Source organism: Poecile atricapillus, chromosome 2, assembly GCF_030490865.1.
Source record: "Poecile atricapillus isolate bPoeAtr1 chromosome 2, bPoeAtr1.hap1, whole genome shotgun sequence".
In the NCBI taxonomy this organism is placed as follows: Eukaryota; Metazoa; Chordata; class Aves; order Passeriformes; family Paridae; genus Poecile; species Poecile atricapillus.
Window position 1 is genome coordinate 145,420,832 of NC_081250.1, and position 18,906 is coordinate 145,439,737.

Below are 18,906 nucleotides of genomic sequence, written 5' to 3' on the forward strand. Positions count from 1 at the left end.
TCCATGGGATTCCTTAGAGCCATTATCCCACAGTGTATCTGGCAAGATGGCTCCAGCCATGTAAAGGATCTATACTGAGAAGTCTGCTCTGCAGGTGCCTTCACCATATAATAACTTTCCCTAATACTCTTGGCTGTAATTAAATAACAGTCATCCCATTGTTATTAATCACTCACAGAATCTCTTGGGCATGTGAAAATGGCTTTAATAGCTTAGCAAGAGGTGATGAAAGATGAGTGAGAGTTTACACAGCTTTAAACACTGGCATTCCTCAGGGTTGGGAAGTCTTCTTTAATCTATCCACGGTGGCTCTGATCCAAGGCTGAGTGAAATCCAGGAGAAGTTGATTCAGTGAGCTTTGGGAAGGCTGCTTTTCATCAGCAAGGTGTGCTTTCTGCCAGGGCCAGGCACAGCTACCCTTCATGGAGTCCATCAACAGAGACAAACTGTCCACTGAGTTGTAGCATGGAGAAGTGAGAAGTCTGACAACTGGGAATTGTAAAAATATTTACATGAGCAAAAGGCCCTTTGACTCTGTGACCTACAAGGCTTTCAGGGAGGCCTTTGACATGGTCACCCTTAAGATCCTCATGGAGAAGCTGTTGATATCTGAGCTAGATGTGCCTGGGGAGGAGGGTTGGAAATGGCCTGGTGGGGCCCCAAGAGTGGTGGCCAGCGGCACAAAGTCTATTTGGAGGCCAGTGACTGGTGGTGCATTCCAGCAGTCAGTGCTGGGTCCAGCCCTGTTTAGACTCTCCATTAATGATCTGGATGATGGGGCAGAACGGACCTTCAGAGGGCTGGCAGGTGACACTGAACTGGGATGAGTGAGTGGCATTTCTGCCATCCAGAAGGACCTCAACAGGAACTCCATGAAGTTCAACAACAAGTGCCAAGTCCTGCACCTGGAGAGGTGCAGCCTCATACACCTCTGGGGAACACCCAGCTGGGAAGCAGCTCAGTAGAGGAGGACCTGGGGTCCTGCTGGACACAGGCTTGAACAGAGTAAGAGGTGTGCCCTTGCAGCAGAGAGGGCTCAGGATGTCCTCGGCTGCACTGGGGAAAGCGCTGCCTGCAGACTGAAGGAAGGGGTCCTGCCCCCCTACTCTGCACTGGTGAGGCCACACCTGCAGGGCTGTGTCCAGTTCTGCGCTCCTCAGAACAGGACAGACATGGAAAAGCTTGAGACAGTTCAGGGAAGGGACACAGAGATGATAAAGGGACGAGAACATCTCTCATGAGGAGGGGACAAGAGATCTGTGACTCTTCACTAGAGGAGTCTTGGGGGGTCTCATCAATCCAGGGAACACCTGAGGGGAGGGTGCCAGGGGACAGAGCCAGCCTCTGTCCAGTGGTGCCCAGTGACATGGCAAGAGGCAATGGGCACAGACTGAGAGCTGCTGCAACAAACCGAGATCTTCCACAGCATAGCAGAACCATGGCCATGTTACAGCACTTCTTGAACTTCATGAAGTTCCTGTTGGCCCATTTCTTCAGCCTATTGATAGCAGCATGTCTTATTCCCAGCATATACTCCCTGTATCAACATTCCATTTATTCCATTGGCCTAACTTTCAATATCTGCTGTAATTGGTACTTCTCCAATCTATCCTGCTCTTTGACATGGCAGAAGTTCTTCTCTCACACTATTGAGCACAACAGTGAAATATATTTTGGAAGTGAGCTACTGCATCCCACCTCTCCCTGGGGTCAGCATTGCTTATATTGCCACTTTTCTCCTTGGCTCTGCCTTTGAACACCTCTTTCTTCAGTGAAATGTCAATGTGTGACAGCAACTTCTTCAAAAACAATATTAATGGCTTGAGGACATACTCTGGGTAAATAGTAGCATAATGTTGCTGCAGCATAGAAAAATAAGGGATCATGCAATTGATTTGGTTATTCTTTCATTTTTTAGAACGAGATTTTAGTTCACCAGACTTGCATATAAAGGACATGAAGGCCAGGCTTGAAGAGGCTCGGAGCAACCTGATCCAGTGGGGTTGGAAACAGATCATTTTTAACGCCTCTTCCAACCCAAACCATTCTATAATTCCATGTTTCTACAAATCCTGGTGAGTTCACACAAATGTATCTCAAAGAGATCCTGTCATTTCCTGGGTTGACACTGCATAACAGGCATTGCTAAAGTAATGGAAGATTTTGTTTAGAAGATAATCTGCATGTGTTTAACATCCTTCTTGTCTTCAGTATTTCAGGTTGCTTTTAAATTACTTTGCATTTGTTAATTTTGATTACCATGTCTCAAATGTCAATAAAATAAACTGTTTTCATTCACTAGCCAACCATGTAAATATCCTTTATAAAATAAGATTTTTTTAAAGCCTTTCAATTCTTTTATTGCAGCTACATCACTTGTATAAAATATCTCTGTTTTTTACACATTATTTTTACAATGCCTTGGAGGAGGAGACATTTCTAGGTTAACATCTGGTTAATAACTTGCCTGATTTTAAATATCTGCAAATAACCTGTTGCTTTCTGACTTTTACACTGAGAAATCAAAAAGAAAACTAAAACTGCCACCAGTCTTCAAACTTGCAGTAAAACTTCCCAGTGCTCTAAACTGATGTACAGATGTTTTTAAGGCATTTTTGCTTTAATGCTGGAAGAACACAAGAAAATATTAGTTAGAAGAGATTTTACAAGGAAATATTAAAACATGCATGAAGGTAAAATAATACTTTTTTTTTTAATCCTTTAAAAATAATTATCAGATAAAATAGTTATCTGATGAAAAACAGCAATTATTCTGTGGATATAGAAAAATCTTCTATCTTCAGAATAAGGTATATAGAGCTATAGAGATGTAAAGTGAAAATGCACTTACTGTGGGAGTAAGCAACTCTTTTGACCCTTTCACAGACATAACTTGCATTTTTCACAAACCAGGAATAGTATTCAACACAGTACCTGAAGATGGAGTTGCAGATAGGAGATGCAGTTAAAGATAAGAGGCTTGTTATCTTTCATAAGGAGAGGGACTTTGCACAAGGGCATGTAGTGATAAGGAGGAATGGCTTCAGGCTGAAAGATGGCAGGTTTAGATTAAATATTAGACAAAAATTCTTTACTCAGAGGGTGGTGAGGCAGTGGCACAGGTTGCCCAGGGAAGCTGTGGATGCCCCATCCCTGGAAGTGTTCAAGGTCAGGCTGGATGGGGCTTGGAGCAGCCTGATCCAGTGGAAGGTGTCCTTGCCCATGGCAGCACAGTAGGAACTAAATGGTCTTTAAATCCCTTCCAACTCAAACCAATCTATGATTCCATGATAAGCCTGGTATATCTAAATAATAGTAAATATGGAAATAAAAAGCTAGATTCCAACCACAGTGATGTCATTAGATGCTTGGAAAAATGCATCTGGGCTTTTTTCACTTAGCTGAAATACTGAAGCCAGAACAGGTGCACTGGGACACATTTGGGTCTTAGTCTGTGGCCACAGACCCTCCAAAATAATCATTGGTGATTGAAAATTGTCATTTGGGGAAAAAAAAGCCTGAAGGATTATTTTAAGCAGACAGAGAAAGAAAAACTCGTGCCAGGTTTTACCTCATGGCTTCCTTTCTGGAATATCTTCTCTGACCAACACAGAGGCACAGCTGAAAGAACCTACAGAGCTCCATCACGCAGGGCTTGATCTTCTGCACTACGAGAGTGACGGGAGGTGAGGTCACACGGGGCTCTCTGAGCATCGCCTGCGGGCACCCTGGGGGAACACACAACCCTGAAATACCCCAAATACCTGTCCCACTAAATATCTGACTCTACACAGCAATGGGGAGGGGAGGGGAGGGAGGGAAGGGAGGGGGGGGGAGGGAGGGAGGGAGGGAGGGAGGGAGGGAGGGAGGGAAGGAAGGAAGGAAGGAAGGAAGGAAGGAAGGAAGGAAGGAAGGAAGGAAGGAAGGAAGGAAGGAAGGAAGGAAGGAAGGAAGGAAGGAAGGAAGGAAGGAAGGAAGGAAGGAAGGAAGGAAGGAAGGAAGGAAGGAAGGAAGGAAGGAAGGAAGGAAGGAAGGAAGGAAGGAAGGAAGGAAGGAAGGAAGGAAGGAAGGGAGGAAGGGAGGAAGGGAGGAAGGGAGGAAGGGAGGAAGGGAGGAAGGGAGGAAGGGAGGAAGGAAGGAAGGAAGGGAGGAAGGGAGGGAGGGAGGGAGGGAGGGAGGGAGGGAGGGAGGGAGGGAGGGAGGGAGGGAGGGAGGGAGGGAGGGAGGGAGGGAGGGAGGGAGGGAGGGAGGGAGGGAGGGAGGGAGGGAGGGAGGGAGGGAAGGAGGGAAGGAGGGAAGGAGGGAAGGAGGGAAGGAGGGAAGGAGGGAAGGAAGGAAGGAAGGAAGGAAGGAAGGAAGGAAGGAAGGAAGGAAGGAAGGAAGGAAGGAAGGAAGGAAGGAAGGAAGGAAGGAAGGAAGGAAGGAAGGAAGGAAGGAAGGAAGGAAGGAAGGAAGGAAGGAAGGAAGGAAGGAAGGAAGGAAGGAAGGAAGGAAGGATCTGTCAACTATTTTTTCCATTTGTGTAACTAGCAGCAGGCTTTGGCCATGTGTGGATAAACTTTTTTACCTGCTGAGCATAATCCCCTCAGACAGTGTAATTGCATTTCCAGGTTCACATGTCTCACACACTTTATAGCTCTGGGCAATGCTATGTTATGTGATAGCAGAGGTTATGAAGGTTAAATTTGGACTAATGAAGTTCTGTTGAAATAAGCTTGAGTCATCTCATCCTGACAAGAAATTTAATATAAAAAGGCATTCCTGGGCAGGAGGAAAATCAAGGCTCTGCCAGCCTGAAAGAGATTGCTATGAAACTATTTCTCTCCTGGCAGTGCTCGGCCAAGATAGCAGGAGTATGTGAGGAGTAAGGCACAGACACTGGCAGCTCCCAAACTCACAGGCTGCTCTGAAAACCAGCTGTGTGTCAAAGGCACTACACAAATATCAGGTGTAATTAGCCAGACATGGGCAAGAGGGAGACCCATTTCTCTTCACCCCAGCAATTGCACATAAATGTCATAAGGCTTTATCCACTTAATAGCATTTGACATACCTTGATATTTTCCTACATGGAGTAAATTAAAAATTACTGATTCCTTGCTTAAGTAAACACACTTCATGTTAATAACCAAACATCAGAGCATGGGGCAATGATGTTTTCATATAAGCTGTCCCTGAAAAGTAATGTTAAAATTGATGAGAAATAATAAAGGTGATGAATAATTAAAACTTCTTCCTACAAATTTCAGCCTCCTCAGAAGTGGGTCCTTCTATCCTGCCAACCAGGATAACCAGGTGTTAAATGCTTTACTCAAGCTATGTGTTTTGCCAGCAGAAATTCAATTTTATCTAGCTGCAAATTGAATGACGGCAATTTCAATTTGAAGTCATCTATGTGGGAAACAAAAGTCAAACAAAAATGCTAAAAGCTAAGGAAATTTATTTAGTTTTCATTTTTGACAATCACTTTAAATTAACCCTGTATTTGCATAATACTATATTTGTTTAATGATGAAATTATTTTTCAATTAATTTTCAATTTAATTTTTGATTGCATAGCATATTCACATCACATCATTCAAATTTAAATTTTCACCCATTCACAGTAATGCTTTATACCTCTTCTGTAATAAATTTCTTCTCTGAAATATATTTTTTTATGTTCAGTATGTAAGTTCATAAAGATAATTAAAAGTAGGAATTTATTTCAGAACTTTCTTTTCTAAGACTTCTCTAAGGAATTGAATTAGTCAGGAGACCAGAAAAGGCAAGAATCGCAGTTCCTGTGCAGAGATTTCCTCTCATGTGTTTCAAATTGCCTCATTATTGTCAGGGGCAGTGCAGTGACCAACTTTTCCAGTAAACAGACAGTTCTTTTATTAATTCAGTATCACATCCCTGTGACACTGAGATTAAATTTTTCTGCCAGTGAAGAGCAATGTTATAGTTACAGTGAGTGATTCAGACTCAAAATATCCCTCCCTGCACACTAACATGGACATTTACATGTCTTATTAGTTGGCACCCACTTCTGTGAATTAAAAAATGAATAACTGGAATAATCTGTCAGAACAATGCAGATGCCCTTTCTGACTTTGGAATCCCACTGTTGGACTTATTTCTCCAAACATTTGATTGTTAGAATCAGGCAGGCACCTCTGCCAGCATGGTTTCCCACAGAGGCATTTGGTGACTCCAATTTTCCCATCTCACTGAAATCCATGTTTCCCAGCCTTTTCAAAACATCCTAGGTTCTCCAGGGCCTGTAGTGCTGCACACCACAGGAGGACTCTGGTAATTGGAGCTCTTAAAACAGAAGTAAGATGGGTGAAAACTAAATCTCATTTCAGAATCAAATAGCATTATAAAATCTAAAAAGATGACCATGAAAACCAAAGTTATTTGCCCAACACTTTATTTCCTTAGACTCCTCTGGTTTTGTCTAAAATATCAAGCCTAAAGGACATTGAAGAGCCCTGCAGGTTATGCTGATATGTTTCCTTTGCACTACCCAGCATCTGTGCTTCTCTTAGACAGTCACCACACAGAAACACAAGCAGACAAGAACTGAGTTTTCATGAAAATCTAGTTGATGATGATCCTTTTTTAGCTGAGGAAGTAGTTTGAAGTATTGTAAATTCAGAACAGTCCTGGGGGTTTCATGTGTCATGAACTGCTTACATCATCTTATTTATGATGAGATTTAAAGCATGGTATTTTCTTTTGGAATGACTTTTAAGAACAAATTCTCCAATAACCAGTCAATGCTAAAATTGCCACACAGAGTATCTATGTTAATTCTATCACCCAGTATCATCTGTTTTGAATTTGCAGCTGTGTACAATTCACAAACAAATGGGAAAGCAGTCCCTTGGACATTTTGGGTGTTTACATACATAAACTATCACAAGCAAATTAACCATATATGTTTTTTCTGCATGGGAACATTTCAATCTTGCATTGCTTTCAAACATTCTGCTGTTCCTGTTGCATGAGGTGCATTTACTTACTGGTAGCTGAGTAAAGTTTCAGTGTCACACCAGGTCGGTAGGAAGGTGGCATAGACAGTACTGTGGAAGGCAAATCTAAGGACAGGGAAAAGAACAGAACTCGTTTTGACACAAAAAAAAGGCAGGTTGATCAAAGGAGCAGCAGAAAAGGATGAAAAACTAACCCTGAACTCACAGTTCATTAATAAACACTTACATAGACAGTGATGTATAAATAAATATCAGTCATCTATATATTACTTCATAATTCATAAATATGCCAACTGACACACTTTGTTGCTACCCCAGATCAGTCTTACCTGGCTCTGTTTGCATCAGTTTGGTGGCTTCTTGTGGAGACACAGTCTGCATCCAAGACATGGACATGTCAGCTGTGGGAACAGAGACACGCTTCCTGTTATTCATTATTTATCTGCCTGCTGAGAAGAATTGCAATGTATGAGACAGCTCAACAGCCAGAGTCCCTCACCCAGTACAGTGACATATAAAAATGTCAGGATGAAATAGGTACTTGAAATAGTACTTGACTAGAACTTGAAAAGCCTGTGGACTAGGGAAGGGCAGGATTTCAAGAAGGCATGTTTGGGGAACACCAAAAGGATCATCTCTATATTGCTTTTTCACAGGTCTGCTCACCAAATATGGAGCAAAATATGAGGGAAGATCCAAGTGGCAGAAGTGTTTGTGGGAAGCAAGACAAAGTTATTCCCCTAAAGATAGGAAACTGCAGGATGGAACCTATAGCTGATTTTGACATTTCTGCAATAACCAACTCACAGGTAACCACAGTGGGTCTCCCTGAGGGGCCCTCCAGCCTCCACCTCCGGGACACTTGTCCAGAGCCCCCAGCAGAGGGGCAGGGCAGGTTCCAGGGTGCCTGGCCATACTCACTGGGGCTGGGCTGCAGGGCTGGAGACGGGGCCAAGCTCCCCCCAGGGCTCCGAGCGGGTCTGGCCGTGCCTTGGGGCCTGGCAGCATCCACGTGGGGTGATGGAAACCCTTTGGCTGCAGCTGTCCTTGGCCATGGTGGGAGCTCTGTGCTGGGGATTTCCCCCCCTTTCTGGGTGAGAGGGGTCCTGGTAGCTGGAGAAGCAAGAGAGACACACAGAGGGTACCAGCACACTGGGGGTGCTGGTGCCCCACAGCAGCAGCCTCTGCAACACACTGGGGGAGAATAATATCTAAAATACACCCAGAAAATCCCATCTACTCCTTGAGTGCTTCTCTGGCACTCGAGCAGCCACTCCTCCTTTTCATTTTAAATATGGAAACACAGGGAGCTCCAATAATGTTTGAAATTTTAACTGAGAACATTTTAATGTGTGAGTTTTCATAAACAAAAAAAAACCAAAAAAAAAAAAAAAAAAAAAAACCAAAAAAAAAAGGAACGGGAATGTTCCTGTAGGGTTGTAGGGTTTTGTTTTCTTCTTCATATAATTTGTGCTTAATTTCCTGTACTGCTTCACTACAGCAGAAAGAGAGAAAGGCCTTGTGTGTTTGAAGGTGAGCAGGCAGGTACTGGAGGGCAGATGCTGCAGTTTGGGAACTGACAACAGACAACAAAGTTTGGCATGTGGTTAAGGAAATTTAAAAACAATTATAAAAGACAGCAGACTGACTACAGGAAATGCAGGCATTTTGTAGGACAGAGATGCAGCTGTGAAGATAAGGAGGTATGAAGTCAAGGTCAGAATTTCTATTAATTTCTATTACAAGCCAGCAGGCTTTTTGATTTTTGCTTTTTGGCTTCTAAAATGGGGCAGAGCAGCACTTTTCTATCTTGTAGCCCTGTAGCAAAGTTAAATGTACTAAAGTTTATGAAATGCTCAAGTGAAACTGAATGTCATACAAAGAAATAGATAGAGAATAATACAGGAAAAAAAATACTATAGAAAATTAGAGGAAATAGTTTAAATAATCTTGTGTTTAGGATTGAAATCAATAACTATTTTTTCTCTTGTTCTCTGCCTCTTTAGAAAACTTATTTTTTCTGGTAAAATGGCTTTTCACAAGAGTTTTTCTATCCTCCAGCTCTTCAATGCTTTACTGACATCATCTGCTGATTCAGAGAAATTTTATGCTTTATCTGGAGTTAACATCACATTAACTGCACAGCAAACATACATGATAATTTATCAATACATTAATCAGGGGAACAAAAATTTAGGTCTGACAATATTTGCTCACATTTAAATCTCCACACATATTCTGCTGATGAATCCAGTGTCTTGTTTGGGTCTTCTTGCAGTTTCACAAAACTTGATAACATTGAATCTAGGTTTTGAGGTATGAGAAGACAAGGTTAGAGCACTCATTATCCACTGCATATTGTGCGAGAAAAAGGAAAGAAATCAGATTCTGCTACCACAGAAGCAGCAGTTGTTTCAAATTAAAGGGGGTTTTGGCCAAGTGTCATCTTTTTTGTTTGTTTTTAAAAGGAGAGAAGCATCCCAGAGCTTTCAGCACACACAACTTGCCACTGATTTCAGTCTGCCTGCATTAATCTGTCATTGAAAATGGGAGATAGTGATGGGCAACAGTGAAGGGGGAGCACCTGAAGTGCAGCTCAAACTGGCAAAGCAGTTTTGGATGGAGAAACCACGCAGGACAACTGAATGTGTTCACCTCCACTCTGAAGGTAACTCATGTAAAGGTAGGAGGTCATTTGTGCTGAGAGCTATGGAAAGGCACCCAGTCAGATTTAAGAGCACTAGAGACCCTCCCCAGCCAAATGTTGAATTCTGTAAAAGCTCTCATCCCAGCAGCTTTTGTTTGTTCCTCCACCAGAAGACCTTGTAACAAATAATTTAAAATAATTTTAAAGTTTTAAAGTAAAATTTAGAAGTAAAGTTTAAAAATAAAATTTACTTGCATTTATTATATAATTCTTGTATTAAATTTTCAACAATATAAAATATTATTCTAACTATAAACAAATACATAATACTATGAAAATACATAAGCAACAATAAAAAATAAAATAATATTTATAGTTGCAGTAATGAGGATGGAGTACTCATTGCAAGAGCTAGCTGGACATGATTTCACTCTGGTTCCTGTTTCCTTTTATTCCCCAGGATGTACTTACCTAGGTCAGATGATGTGTTACTGGAAAATGTGTAATTAATAACAGGAGACTTTTCTAGTATTTCCAAAAAATCAGACAGATTTTTCCCTGCAAATAGAAATGCTTGCAATTATCAAGAAAGGCCTATTTCCAGTATAAATCATCACTGAGGAAAACCAGGGCAATATTTTTGGGTGGAATGATTTTAACTTTTACCTGTCTGCCCTGCCATCACACAGATGTAGATACAATCAGAGTCATTGCTTTGACGCACTGAAAGACAAAAAAACATAAAAGAGATCATCATTACCAGCTTTCCTTACATGGAATTATTTTAAACAGTTGAAAACACAAACAATAAATGGCATGTGGCTATGGCAGCTGATCAAGTATGTTCTTTCTGATCTAATTTTTGACAAAAACCTCAAACCACCATTAAATCCAAATGTTAGGATCTTCAGGGAAAAGGTTTCAATCTAATTACAATTCTAAATTACAAGTATTTTTATGTAGAAAAAAAAATCTTCAGATAAAATAGCCCATACTTATTCTCAGTGAATCAAAATTGCTCAAAATATGTAAAAAATTATTTTCAAACCCATCAATTTTTACTAATTAATTATAAAACATTCAAATGACATAACTGTTCATAGAAACATGTACATCTCTATATTACACATATACACATTATATATGTATCTTGTTCCATGTGTTGCAAGGAAAATGTTGTTGAGTAAGAGCAATAGGCTTTTTATCCACATTTTTATGGTTGTTTTCATGCAAGGAGTAAATGAGACAGATAAGACAATGATAAATATTCAAAGGAAATGCAAACCTGAGAGAATAGATGTGGATTTGAAAATTTCTGTGAGATAACTGGTGGTGTTTCCAATTATATCAACAAGTAGAGCTGTAAAATCTAGACAACAAATAGAGAAATTTTATTATTGAAAATATCCTATCCTGTATGCCAAGTCAAAAATTCACTTTTATATGTTATGTTATGTTATGTTATGTTATGTTATGTTATGTTATGTTATTTTAGATATATGCTCATACATGACAAAGTTTAAAATATTTTAAAGGTTAAAATATTTTGCTGGATGTAGTGGACTGAAGAAACCATGAGAATCCTTTCAGAAGTATATTTCAAAGATGATATCCAACACAATATCAGTGTGTCTAAAAACAAACTTACATGGAATTTTTCTGTTCAAGAGAACATTTTAAATTAATGCTTTACGTAGTCTGCTTAAATGTAGGAGATCTAAAGCCTGCAGGCTTTGCCTGTCTGCTGTGTGGGACCTTCCAATAGGCGTTGGACTTTTCCTCTGGGGTCTGCTTCAGACAAACTGATGATTCAGATGCCAGCCCAAGAATGGCTGGTGGTGGAGTGATGGAATTTTCTAGCAGTAACAGGTCACTCTTCTCACTTAGGGAGTGACAGACCTGAGCCCTGAATTTTTACTGATTTGGAGAATGCTCCAATCCCCAAGGTATTCTGGAGTTGCAGCAGAAAGAATAAAGTTTCTCTGTTATTCTCCAAGGCAAACTGGGTAATTATCCATAAAAGCTTGTGAGGTGTGTGGGTCCAGAGGAAGCCGTGAAAGCCACTGTGGTTCGTGCAGCGTCACCACGTGTGGCAGAGGAGTCTGGTCTGTAGCTGCTGACCTATCCTTGATGCCTTACATTAACCAGCCCTAGAATCCAAACACAGATGCATTCTGAAATATTAAATTCTGTGAAATCAGAGGTGTGAATGAGATTTCAGGTGAAGGGTTTTCCTGACAGTATTTTGTAGTCCATTCAACAGTTCTATAAAGATGTTAGTCCTTGCTTTTTACTTCCCTTGGGCTCATTGAAGTTGCTGGAATCCATTGGTGCAGAGAAGCCCTTGTTCATCTCCTGTTGTCATCTCAGGAGAGAAAAAGTGCCCAAGGTGATGTATCATATATTGCTGTTTTTCTCTCCTGTGCTGCAATTAGTATTCCAAGGAGGAAAGGGAGGCCTTTTGCCAGTCAAACCACGCCAGTCACTTGACTGATGGCTCCATCCCAGACTGGCTGGCTGGGGGCAGCCAGCTGAGACTGAGGTCATGCAGTTAGAGCAGACACTTGTCGTGAGTTATGGTTGTTGATCTCACTGTGGTGAGATCAACATATCTCATAGGATATGAGCAATCATAAGGATGAAGTCTGCAGAATTCAGACTACAGCCTTCAGCTCCAAAGGAAATAATTCAGCTTAAGCACATGCAATTGCCAACCCTTTTTGTGTACCCACCTGTCAAGTCATTTGTCACATTATTCAAACAGTAGCAGTAGTGCATAGGGAACTTGCCAGGGTCAATATTTTTTATGTTAGAGACTGCAGGGAGAGACAGAGAAAAAAATCAGTGTCTTGTTGCACAGGCTGTGGGGGAGAAACTGCTCCTGAGCTGAGCAAAGCAGCAACACTCACTGTTGTAAATGGTGACTGACACTTTGTGGAAGGCAAACGAGCTGTAAGAGGTGACACTCAGCAAAGAGAAGAGTTTCTTGGTACCTGCAGAAACACAGGTCCGTGCTATTAGTGCTTGGAACAAATTGTGAGGACAGCATGTTTTGACTCTGCTCATTTAGTGTCTAAAGAATTCCCAAGGTTGCAGTGTGATACAGCTGCCTCACACTCAGTCTGTTCTTATTTCCACTGAAGGAAATATTTTGTATTGCTTCTTCCTTTTTGTTTTGTTTCTCTTTTAATTGAAATGTACACTGGATTAAAAAGTGTTTTTGAAAGGCTTCCCACAAGTAATTATATTGTGTCTATATATAAACCCACGCTAATTTCCAATTTCTCTGGGGCAGACAGCCATCTGCACTATAAATGCATGAAGGTGATATGCTCCTAGAAGCAATTCTGGAGGCTGACAGCACATGTTTACAGCTTCTCCTGCTAACACTTGTTGTGCCTTTTCTCCTGCATTGCTGGGCTGGCAGCTGTGACCTGCCCAGCCACGAGCCCTTACCTCTGAGTGCAGAGCTCAGCATCCCATTCACCAGCTCTGTCAGGTTAATAGCAGCCAGGTCCAGCGACTTTGCAGGCAGCTCTGAAAGAAAAGGGATGCATGAGGGCACAAGGAAACAGCTGTGCATCCACTGCTTCTATGTGCTAGACATCTGCCAGAATGGGAAAACCAAAATGAGCAGATTATGTACTGGGGCACACCAAAAAACCACTGATGGGAAATAAAATTCCAGGACCACGGAGATGAGTCTAGAAAATGACAAGATATAGAAGCAGAAGAATGGTGGGCCAAAATTCAGGTCTGCCAGCTGTGCCCTTGAGCAGCTGCAGGACCCAGCCAGCCCTGGGGTGCTGGTGCCCTCTCCTGCTGGGTGATGCTCCAACAGAGCAGCAGAGTTCACCATGCAGGTCATAAAAGGCAGAGAAAGTGTCTAGGAAATGTTCCCCCTTCCCCAAACCTACATAAAACTACAGATTTTTGCTTTTCAGCTACATGGATGGCTATACTGCTTGCTACAACAGAATAATTTTGCTGTAGCCACATCACACTTTTTATCTTAACATGTTTCATTTCTGTTGATGTTGCTTATTTGTTTTTCCCAAGTCAAAATTTTCAAAGACTTTTTTTTTGCTTCCCTCCCACAAAGTCATGCTGAAGCAGAGCAGTACAGTGTCTGTGTGAGGGAGGAAGGTGTGTGTGATCATGACAGAGAGAGGAAGAACAGAGCAGGATGGAAAAAGAAGCACAGAAAGCTGAGATTAGAACAAAATTGAATTTGGTAAGAAATGCAATTTTCCAATGACATCAGTATTATTTATAACCAATTTGAAGCCAAGCTGCACCCCAGGGCTAAAAGCAGCGCTTGTCTACAGCACAGAAGAGAGAAAAGGTAAAACAGAAGGGAATGAAGAGCTGGGAAGGAGAGAAAGGAAAAAGAGAAGAGTAGATTTTGGGAAGGACAGTTGTTAATCTGGCCAGGGACAGCACTGGGTGGGGTGGCCTTACAGCAGGGGTGGGCTGGGGCTCACAGACTCTGCAGGAGCAGGGCCCATCTGCTGCCACCTGCACGCCCAACACAGCACCTCCCACTGCCACTGCCACCCCAACACTGGGGCTCCTGATGTGATCCCTGTTACCTGCAGTAGCCAGCACTGCCACTTGCTTCTCTTTCTTATTTTCTTTTCTTATGCACGAAGCTGAAAAGTGAAGAAAGAGACTGAGAAACAGTTTCCCCTGATGAGTTTTCCCCTCAATAATCAAAATAAAAGTATGATATTAAATATATGTAGAGATCTTCACCAGGTTTGCACACAGAATTTGTTGCAAGGTACAGAGAAAAATAAGGCCAAATCCAAACAAATCTTCCCTTCTCTGTGCATGTTTGTTATTCAGTGCAGTCATGAAATTGAGGACTGTCCTCAAGAGCTATGTTGCAGGAGGAATGGGCTGAAACTGAGCTCAGGAGATTGGACTGGGTTTCTGGGATTCCCTCAGTGACCAGCTGAGGCACACAGCAGCAAATGAGAGATTGCAGCACAGGTTGAAGATATGTGTTTGAGATTTAGGTTTCCTATGCCACCAGAGGAGAGCTGAATGCCTCCTAAGAGTAATCCAAAAGGCTCTCCAGAGGAGTCAGTGCTAGAAAATGTTAATCTGCCATGTTCCTATGAAGCTTCAGCTTCTCAGCCCATCCAAGTTCCCCTTTATATGTTTATAAAGGAGAAATAACCCAGTAGACAGTGTATAATCCAGGGTTTATAAATGGCGATGTGGTGTTAATCAGCTGTATTAACAACCCTCAATTAGACAGAGCTAAATTTGGATTGACAATCTAGGCAGTAGGAGGTCTTCTAACCCTTCTCTCTCTTTCCTTATAAACTCTCTGATTCCAGACTCTTGGCACAGGATCCAGGAATAGGCACTGCCTGGTCAGCTCTGCTGAATGGCACCAGCCCTGGAGCTCCAGCCCATCAGTCTTGCTCTCACAGGGGGAAAGAACCAAGCCTGCCACAGATGTGGGAGTGGGGCTATGGGAGCAGAAAGAGGTACCTGGGTTATTCCCTGGGTAGCACCAGACCATTGTCCTTACCTGTGCTGAAAACCAGAAAGAGACACAGAAATCCCAGGCTCATCTTCACCACCTGCATTATGGATGCTGACTTCCAGCTGGTTTGGCTGGTCTAGGAGAGAGAAATGCTCTTTTGGTGGTGCTAAAATTTTTAGCATTGAGCGATTTTGTCCAGCCCTTGTCCCAAAATGATTTGACCACAGAAGAAATATCTCTGTGATGCAGAGAAAGATTGATGCTGGAAATGGCAAAGAAACAGAGATCCCACAATCAGTGTTTCCTCTGTGCCTGTGGGTGCTGTGAGTTCAGAGTGTGCCTCTTGATTTTTGAGTCCTACCTAGCTGGCTTTTCTGGGGACTTGGTAAGGTTGTCAACACAACCCTCTTCTCTGGGAGGATGAGCTGTGCCTAAAAGGCATCTGACACATCAAGTACCTATAGCCTTTCTGTCAAAACAAGATAAAATTTGCTTATGTTTAGTTTCAAACCAGAAATGTCAACTGAGGTTCCCTTCCACAGGAATGTTGCTTTTCTGATCATTCTTGGTCTGGTTTTTCTGTAGTTACTATCACCAGGTTGTGTTGCTGCCTTGCCTACCTGCTCAGTAAGGATTAATGGTGTGCTGCCTTTCAGACCATGGCCTGCTTTCCAGGTTACAAAGATTTAATTAGATGTGGTTAGGGAGGGAAAAAAAAAAGGTTTCTTTTAATGTTTGCCCTGTTTTTGCAATATCAGAACATGTCAAATAACTCTGTAGTTGAAAATGAGGGATGATATGAAAATCAGCAAAAAAAACATCCAAAATTTTTTAATATCCTCTTGAAGCAGCTAATCTTGCAAGTATGCAGCAAATCATTATCTTGAAGATAATACAGCTTGATTAGAAAACTATTATTGTCATATTTAAATTTTTTCATGTTGAAGTCACTAGAGAATTAATACATTCAAGAAATGCCTTATTTGTATTTAGTGGCTGTAAAGAGACTCTTCCTTGGGATGGTGAAACAATACTAAATATTTCTGTGTTGGAAATGTCTGTGTTTGCTTGTCTGATGAGTCGAAAGTGTGTGCCAGCTCTGCTAATTCAAGCAAAGCTCTGAGAGCTTTCAAGCAGTCCATCCTACCTGTTCAGTCCATCTGCCCAATCCTTTTTACTCAGTCCCAAGCCTGGACTCATCCACAGTTTCTGCACAGCATGTGCAGAAGAAAAGAACTGAGGTAGAAAGTGTTGGCCAAATCTCATTCCCAGACTTCATATGCCATGACCTTTCTATGGAGTAATTATGCATGGACAGAGTCCAGTATCCTATGGACAAGTCTAGCACCAAAAATCCTAAACCTGGCTTTTCTTGCAGCAGTATTTGGGATCTGGCAAACTGCTAGACTACAGACCATGAAAATGTTGCTGTCAAGAAAATCACAGGGCCTGACTCCCTGGCAAGGCTATCCCTGCTTCCACTCTCTGGTGTTAGGAAGCTTCCTGGGACTTATAACAACTATTTTTTTATGGATCTGTGGAGTCTGTAATTAGGGGAGACCAGTGTGTTATCTCAAACCTGCTCAAGGCTGATGTGGTGGAAGCAGTGGAGGAGTAGTATGCATGGAGATAGGTGTAAAACCAGCCCACATCTCTGGATTCTGGTCATTTTTTTGTCATCTTTGGTCTGGTTCAATGAAGTAGAGAGGAGTTAGTGAGAGAGGCTTCTCAGTGGAGCAGAGTATGAGGAACTGGTGCTTTGCAAAGCTGCAGGAAGGTGGCTATTGGGGAGAGCAGGCTTTGGGAGGTGAAGAGTTGGGTGATCATGTAAAGGGAGCTTTGTAATTACACGTGACTTGGAGCAGGGATCTGTGTTGGCTGGTGCATCTGGATAATCAAGTCTCCTATTAAAGGGGAACTATTGGGTTGTGTCTTTGTTTGAGGTGGGAAGTGGGGTGGTTTGCTGCTTTTTTAGTAGAACTTTATGAATTTTAGTAGAACTTTATGAATTTTGATTGTACTATAAGTGTCCCCTGAGCTCTGCAAAATCTGCATTAGGATGAGTTGCACTTTGTGATGATGGCTCAGTGTTTATGGGCTCTGAGAATGTTCCCCATGACCTGTTCCATGCACACAGGAGTGACCAGGCTGCACAGCCAGTGCTGTCCCTGTGCACACCAACCCAAGGGACATCAGCAGGAAACACAAGTGCTGCCACTGAGATGTCCCTGTGGTTCAAGGCCCGTCAGCTGGAGAATCTCTGCAGCCCTGACTGGTGAAAGACCCCACACCTCTGCCCTTCCCAAGGATTCTGGCTGCCAGGAGGGTGAAAGACCCAGACCTGGGAGGTGGGGGAAGAGGTCACACCCTGCCCCATTTTCAGTCTGTCCCCACAGATCAATGGCCAATGTTCATCCACCATGAGGAAACTTGATTTCCAGGACCTGCTTTGAGGAATATGGGCTCTCCTGGCTCACCAGAGAATCACACTAACACTGAAATCCTTGGTAAGAGCACTTCACAGACTGATGTGAAAGCACAACTGTTTTACAAAGGTTCATAAGTAAAAGGGTAGATAGCAGATAATTTCCTATCAGAGATCTAACTTAGTACTGATTTATTTAAACTGGCCAGAGTTGCTCATGGCAGCAGAACAAGGGAAAATCATTTGACAGAGGACTTAGTGTAGCAGGTAAGAGCAGGGTCTAGACAGACCACAGCCCTAAAAGAGAAGAGGCAAGAGGTTTGACACATGAAGGGATCACCTATTTTAGGAGAGAGAGAAAAGCTGTAAAAGTACAAACAAAATAGTATTCCCCACACACTGAGTGAAGTTTTCTTGCTCACCTGAATTGTCAGTTCCCTGCTGTCCTCCCCACTGAGCTGCTCCTCTGTGCTAATCAACACACAGTTTTCTCCACACAAATGCTGATTTCCAGCAGGAATTCAGAGAAGGCATTAACCTGGCCATGTCACACTACAGACTCAACCAAGCAAAACATCTAATGATAGGGACAACAGGCAAACATAACCTGGAAGGATGGACCACAGTAAGACAAATCTTGTTCAACTTCTAGCAAAGAAATATTGAGTATTGTTGGTATAAAATGATGCAAAGTCCTCCATTCATGAGAGTGCTTGTTTTGCCTGAATGACAGATTTAGCACTGGTGTGTTCCCTAACAAGCACAAAATGCTCAAAAAGAAATTGCAGATAAATCTTAATGCTAGGAATATCACTCCTAAATGGACTACCCTTGCTCCTTATTTGGTAGGGACTTTGATTTAAATTTGAAGCATTAGCTTTTAGCTGCTTCTTGAAGTCTTTTTCCAGCATTAACTCGGAAATTTAAGCTATCCAACTAAATTTCAAAACCATGTGTGACAACTATTCCTGGAACTGTTGCCTGAAATATCTTATCTCTCAGCAATGTGAATATTAGTAATATTAACTCTTGCAATACACGTCATGTTTGCGTTACTCTGGTTATTTGATATCAAATTTTTATTTATCAGGGGCAAGTCTTTATTACTTTGCAACAGTATCTCTCTTGAAGAGACTCCACTGCGATGACTGAAATACATGTCCAGATTGCAACTATGAAACCCTCATTGTCCTCCAGATCAAAATCACCATTTCCATTTCAGACTATGCTGAGATTCACAGGCACTGAAGGCACAGGTGCCCCACAGCCCTGAGCAGGCAAATCCCATAAACTGTCTCAGAGAAGGTTTTCCTTCCAAACATTTATCTGATAAAGGCTGAGGGTCAAACCTTTG

The 18,906-nt window shown here is 42.1% G+C and overlaps 1 protein-coding gene across 1 annotated transcript; it reads right to left on the reverse strand.

The window, feature by feature from the left end:
• Window positions 1-2,489: 2,489 nt before the first annotated feature.
• On the reverse strand, window positions 2,490-15,219 carry HHLA1 (HHLA1 neighbor of OC90). Its single transcript, XM_058833294.1, has 16 exons — window positions 15,173-15,219; window positions 14,220-14,279; window positions 13,084-13,164; window positions 12,537-12,620; window positions 12,360-12,443; window positions 10,913-10,996; window positions 10,294-10,350; window positions 10,099-10,185; window positions 9,198-9,290; window positions 7,902-8,093; window positions 7,780-7,782; window positions 7,310-7,381; window positions 7,011-7,085; window positions 3,572-3,728; window positions 2,852-2,934; window positions 2,490-2,626 (listed from the first exon to the last, which is right to left on the reverse strand). Exons 1-16 carry the CDS (start codon window positions 15,213-15,215, stop codon window positions 2,583-2,585), a joined length of 1,299 nt encoding a protein of 432 aa, XP_058689277.1. The 5' UTR covers window positions 15,216-15,219; the 3' UTR covers window positions 2,490-2,582.
• Between the last annotated feature and the right edge of the window lie 3,687 nt (window positions 15,220-18,906).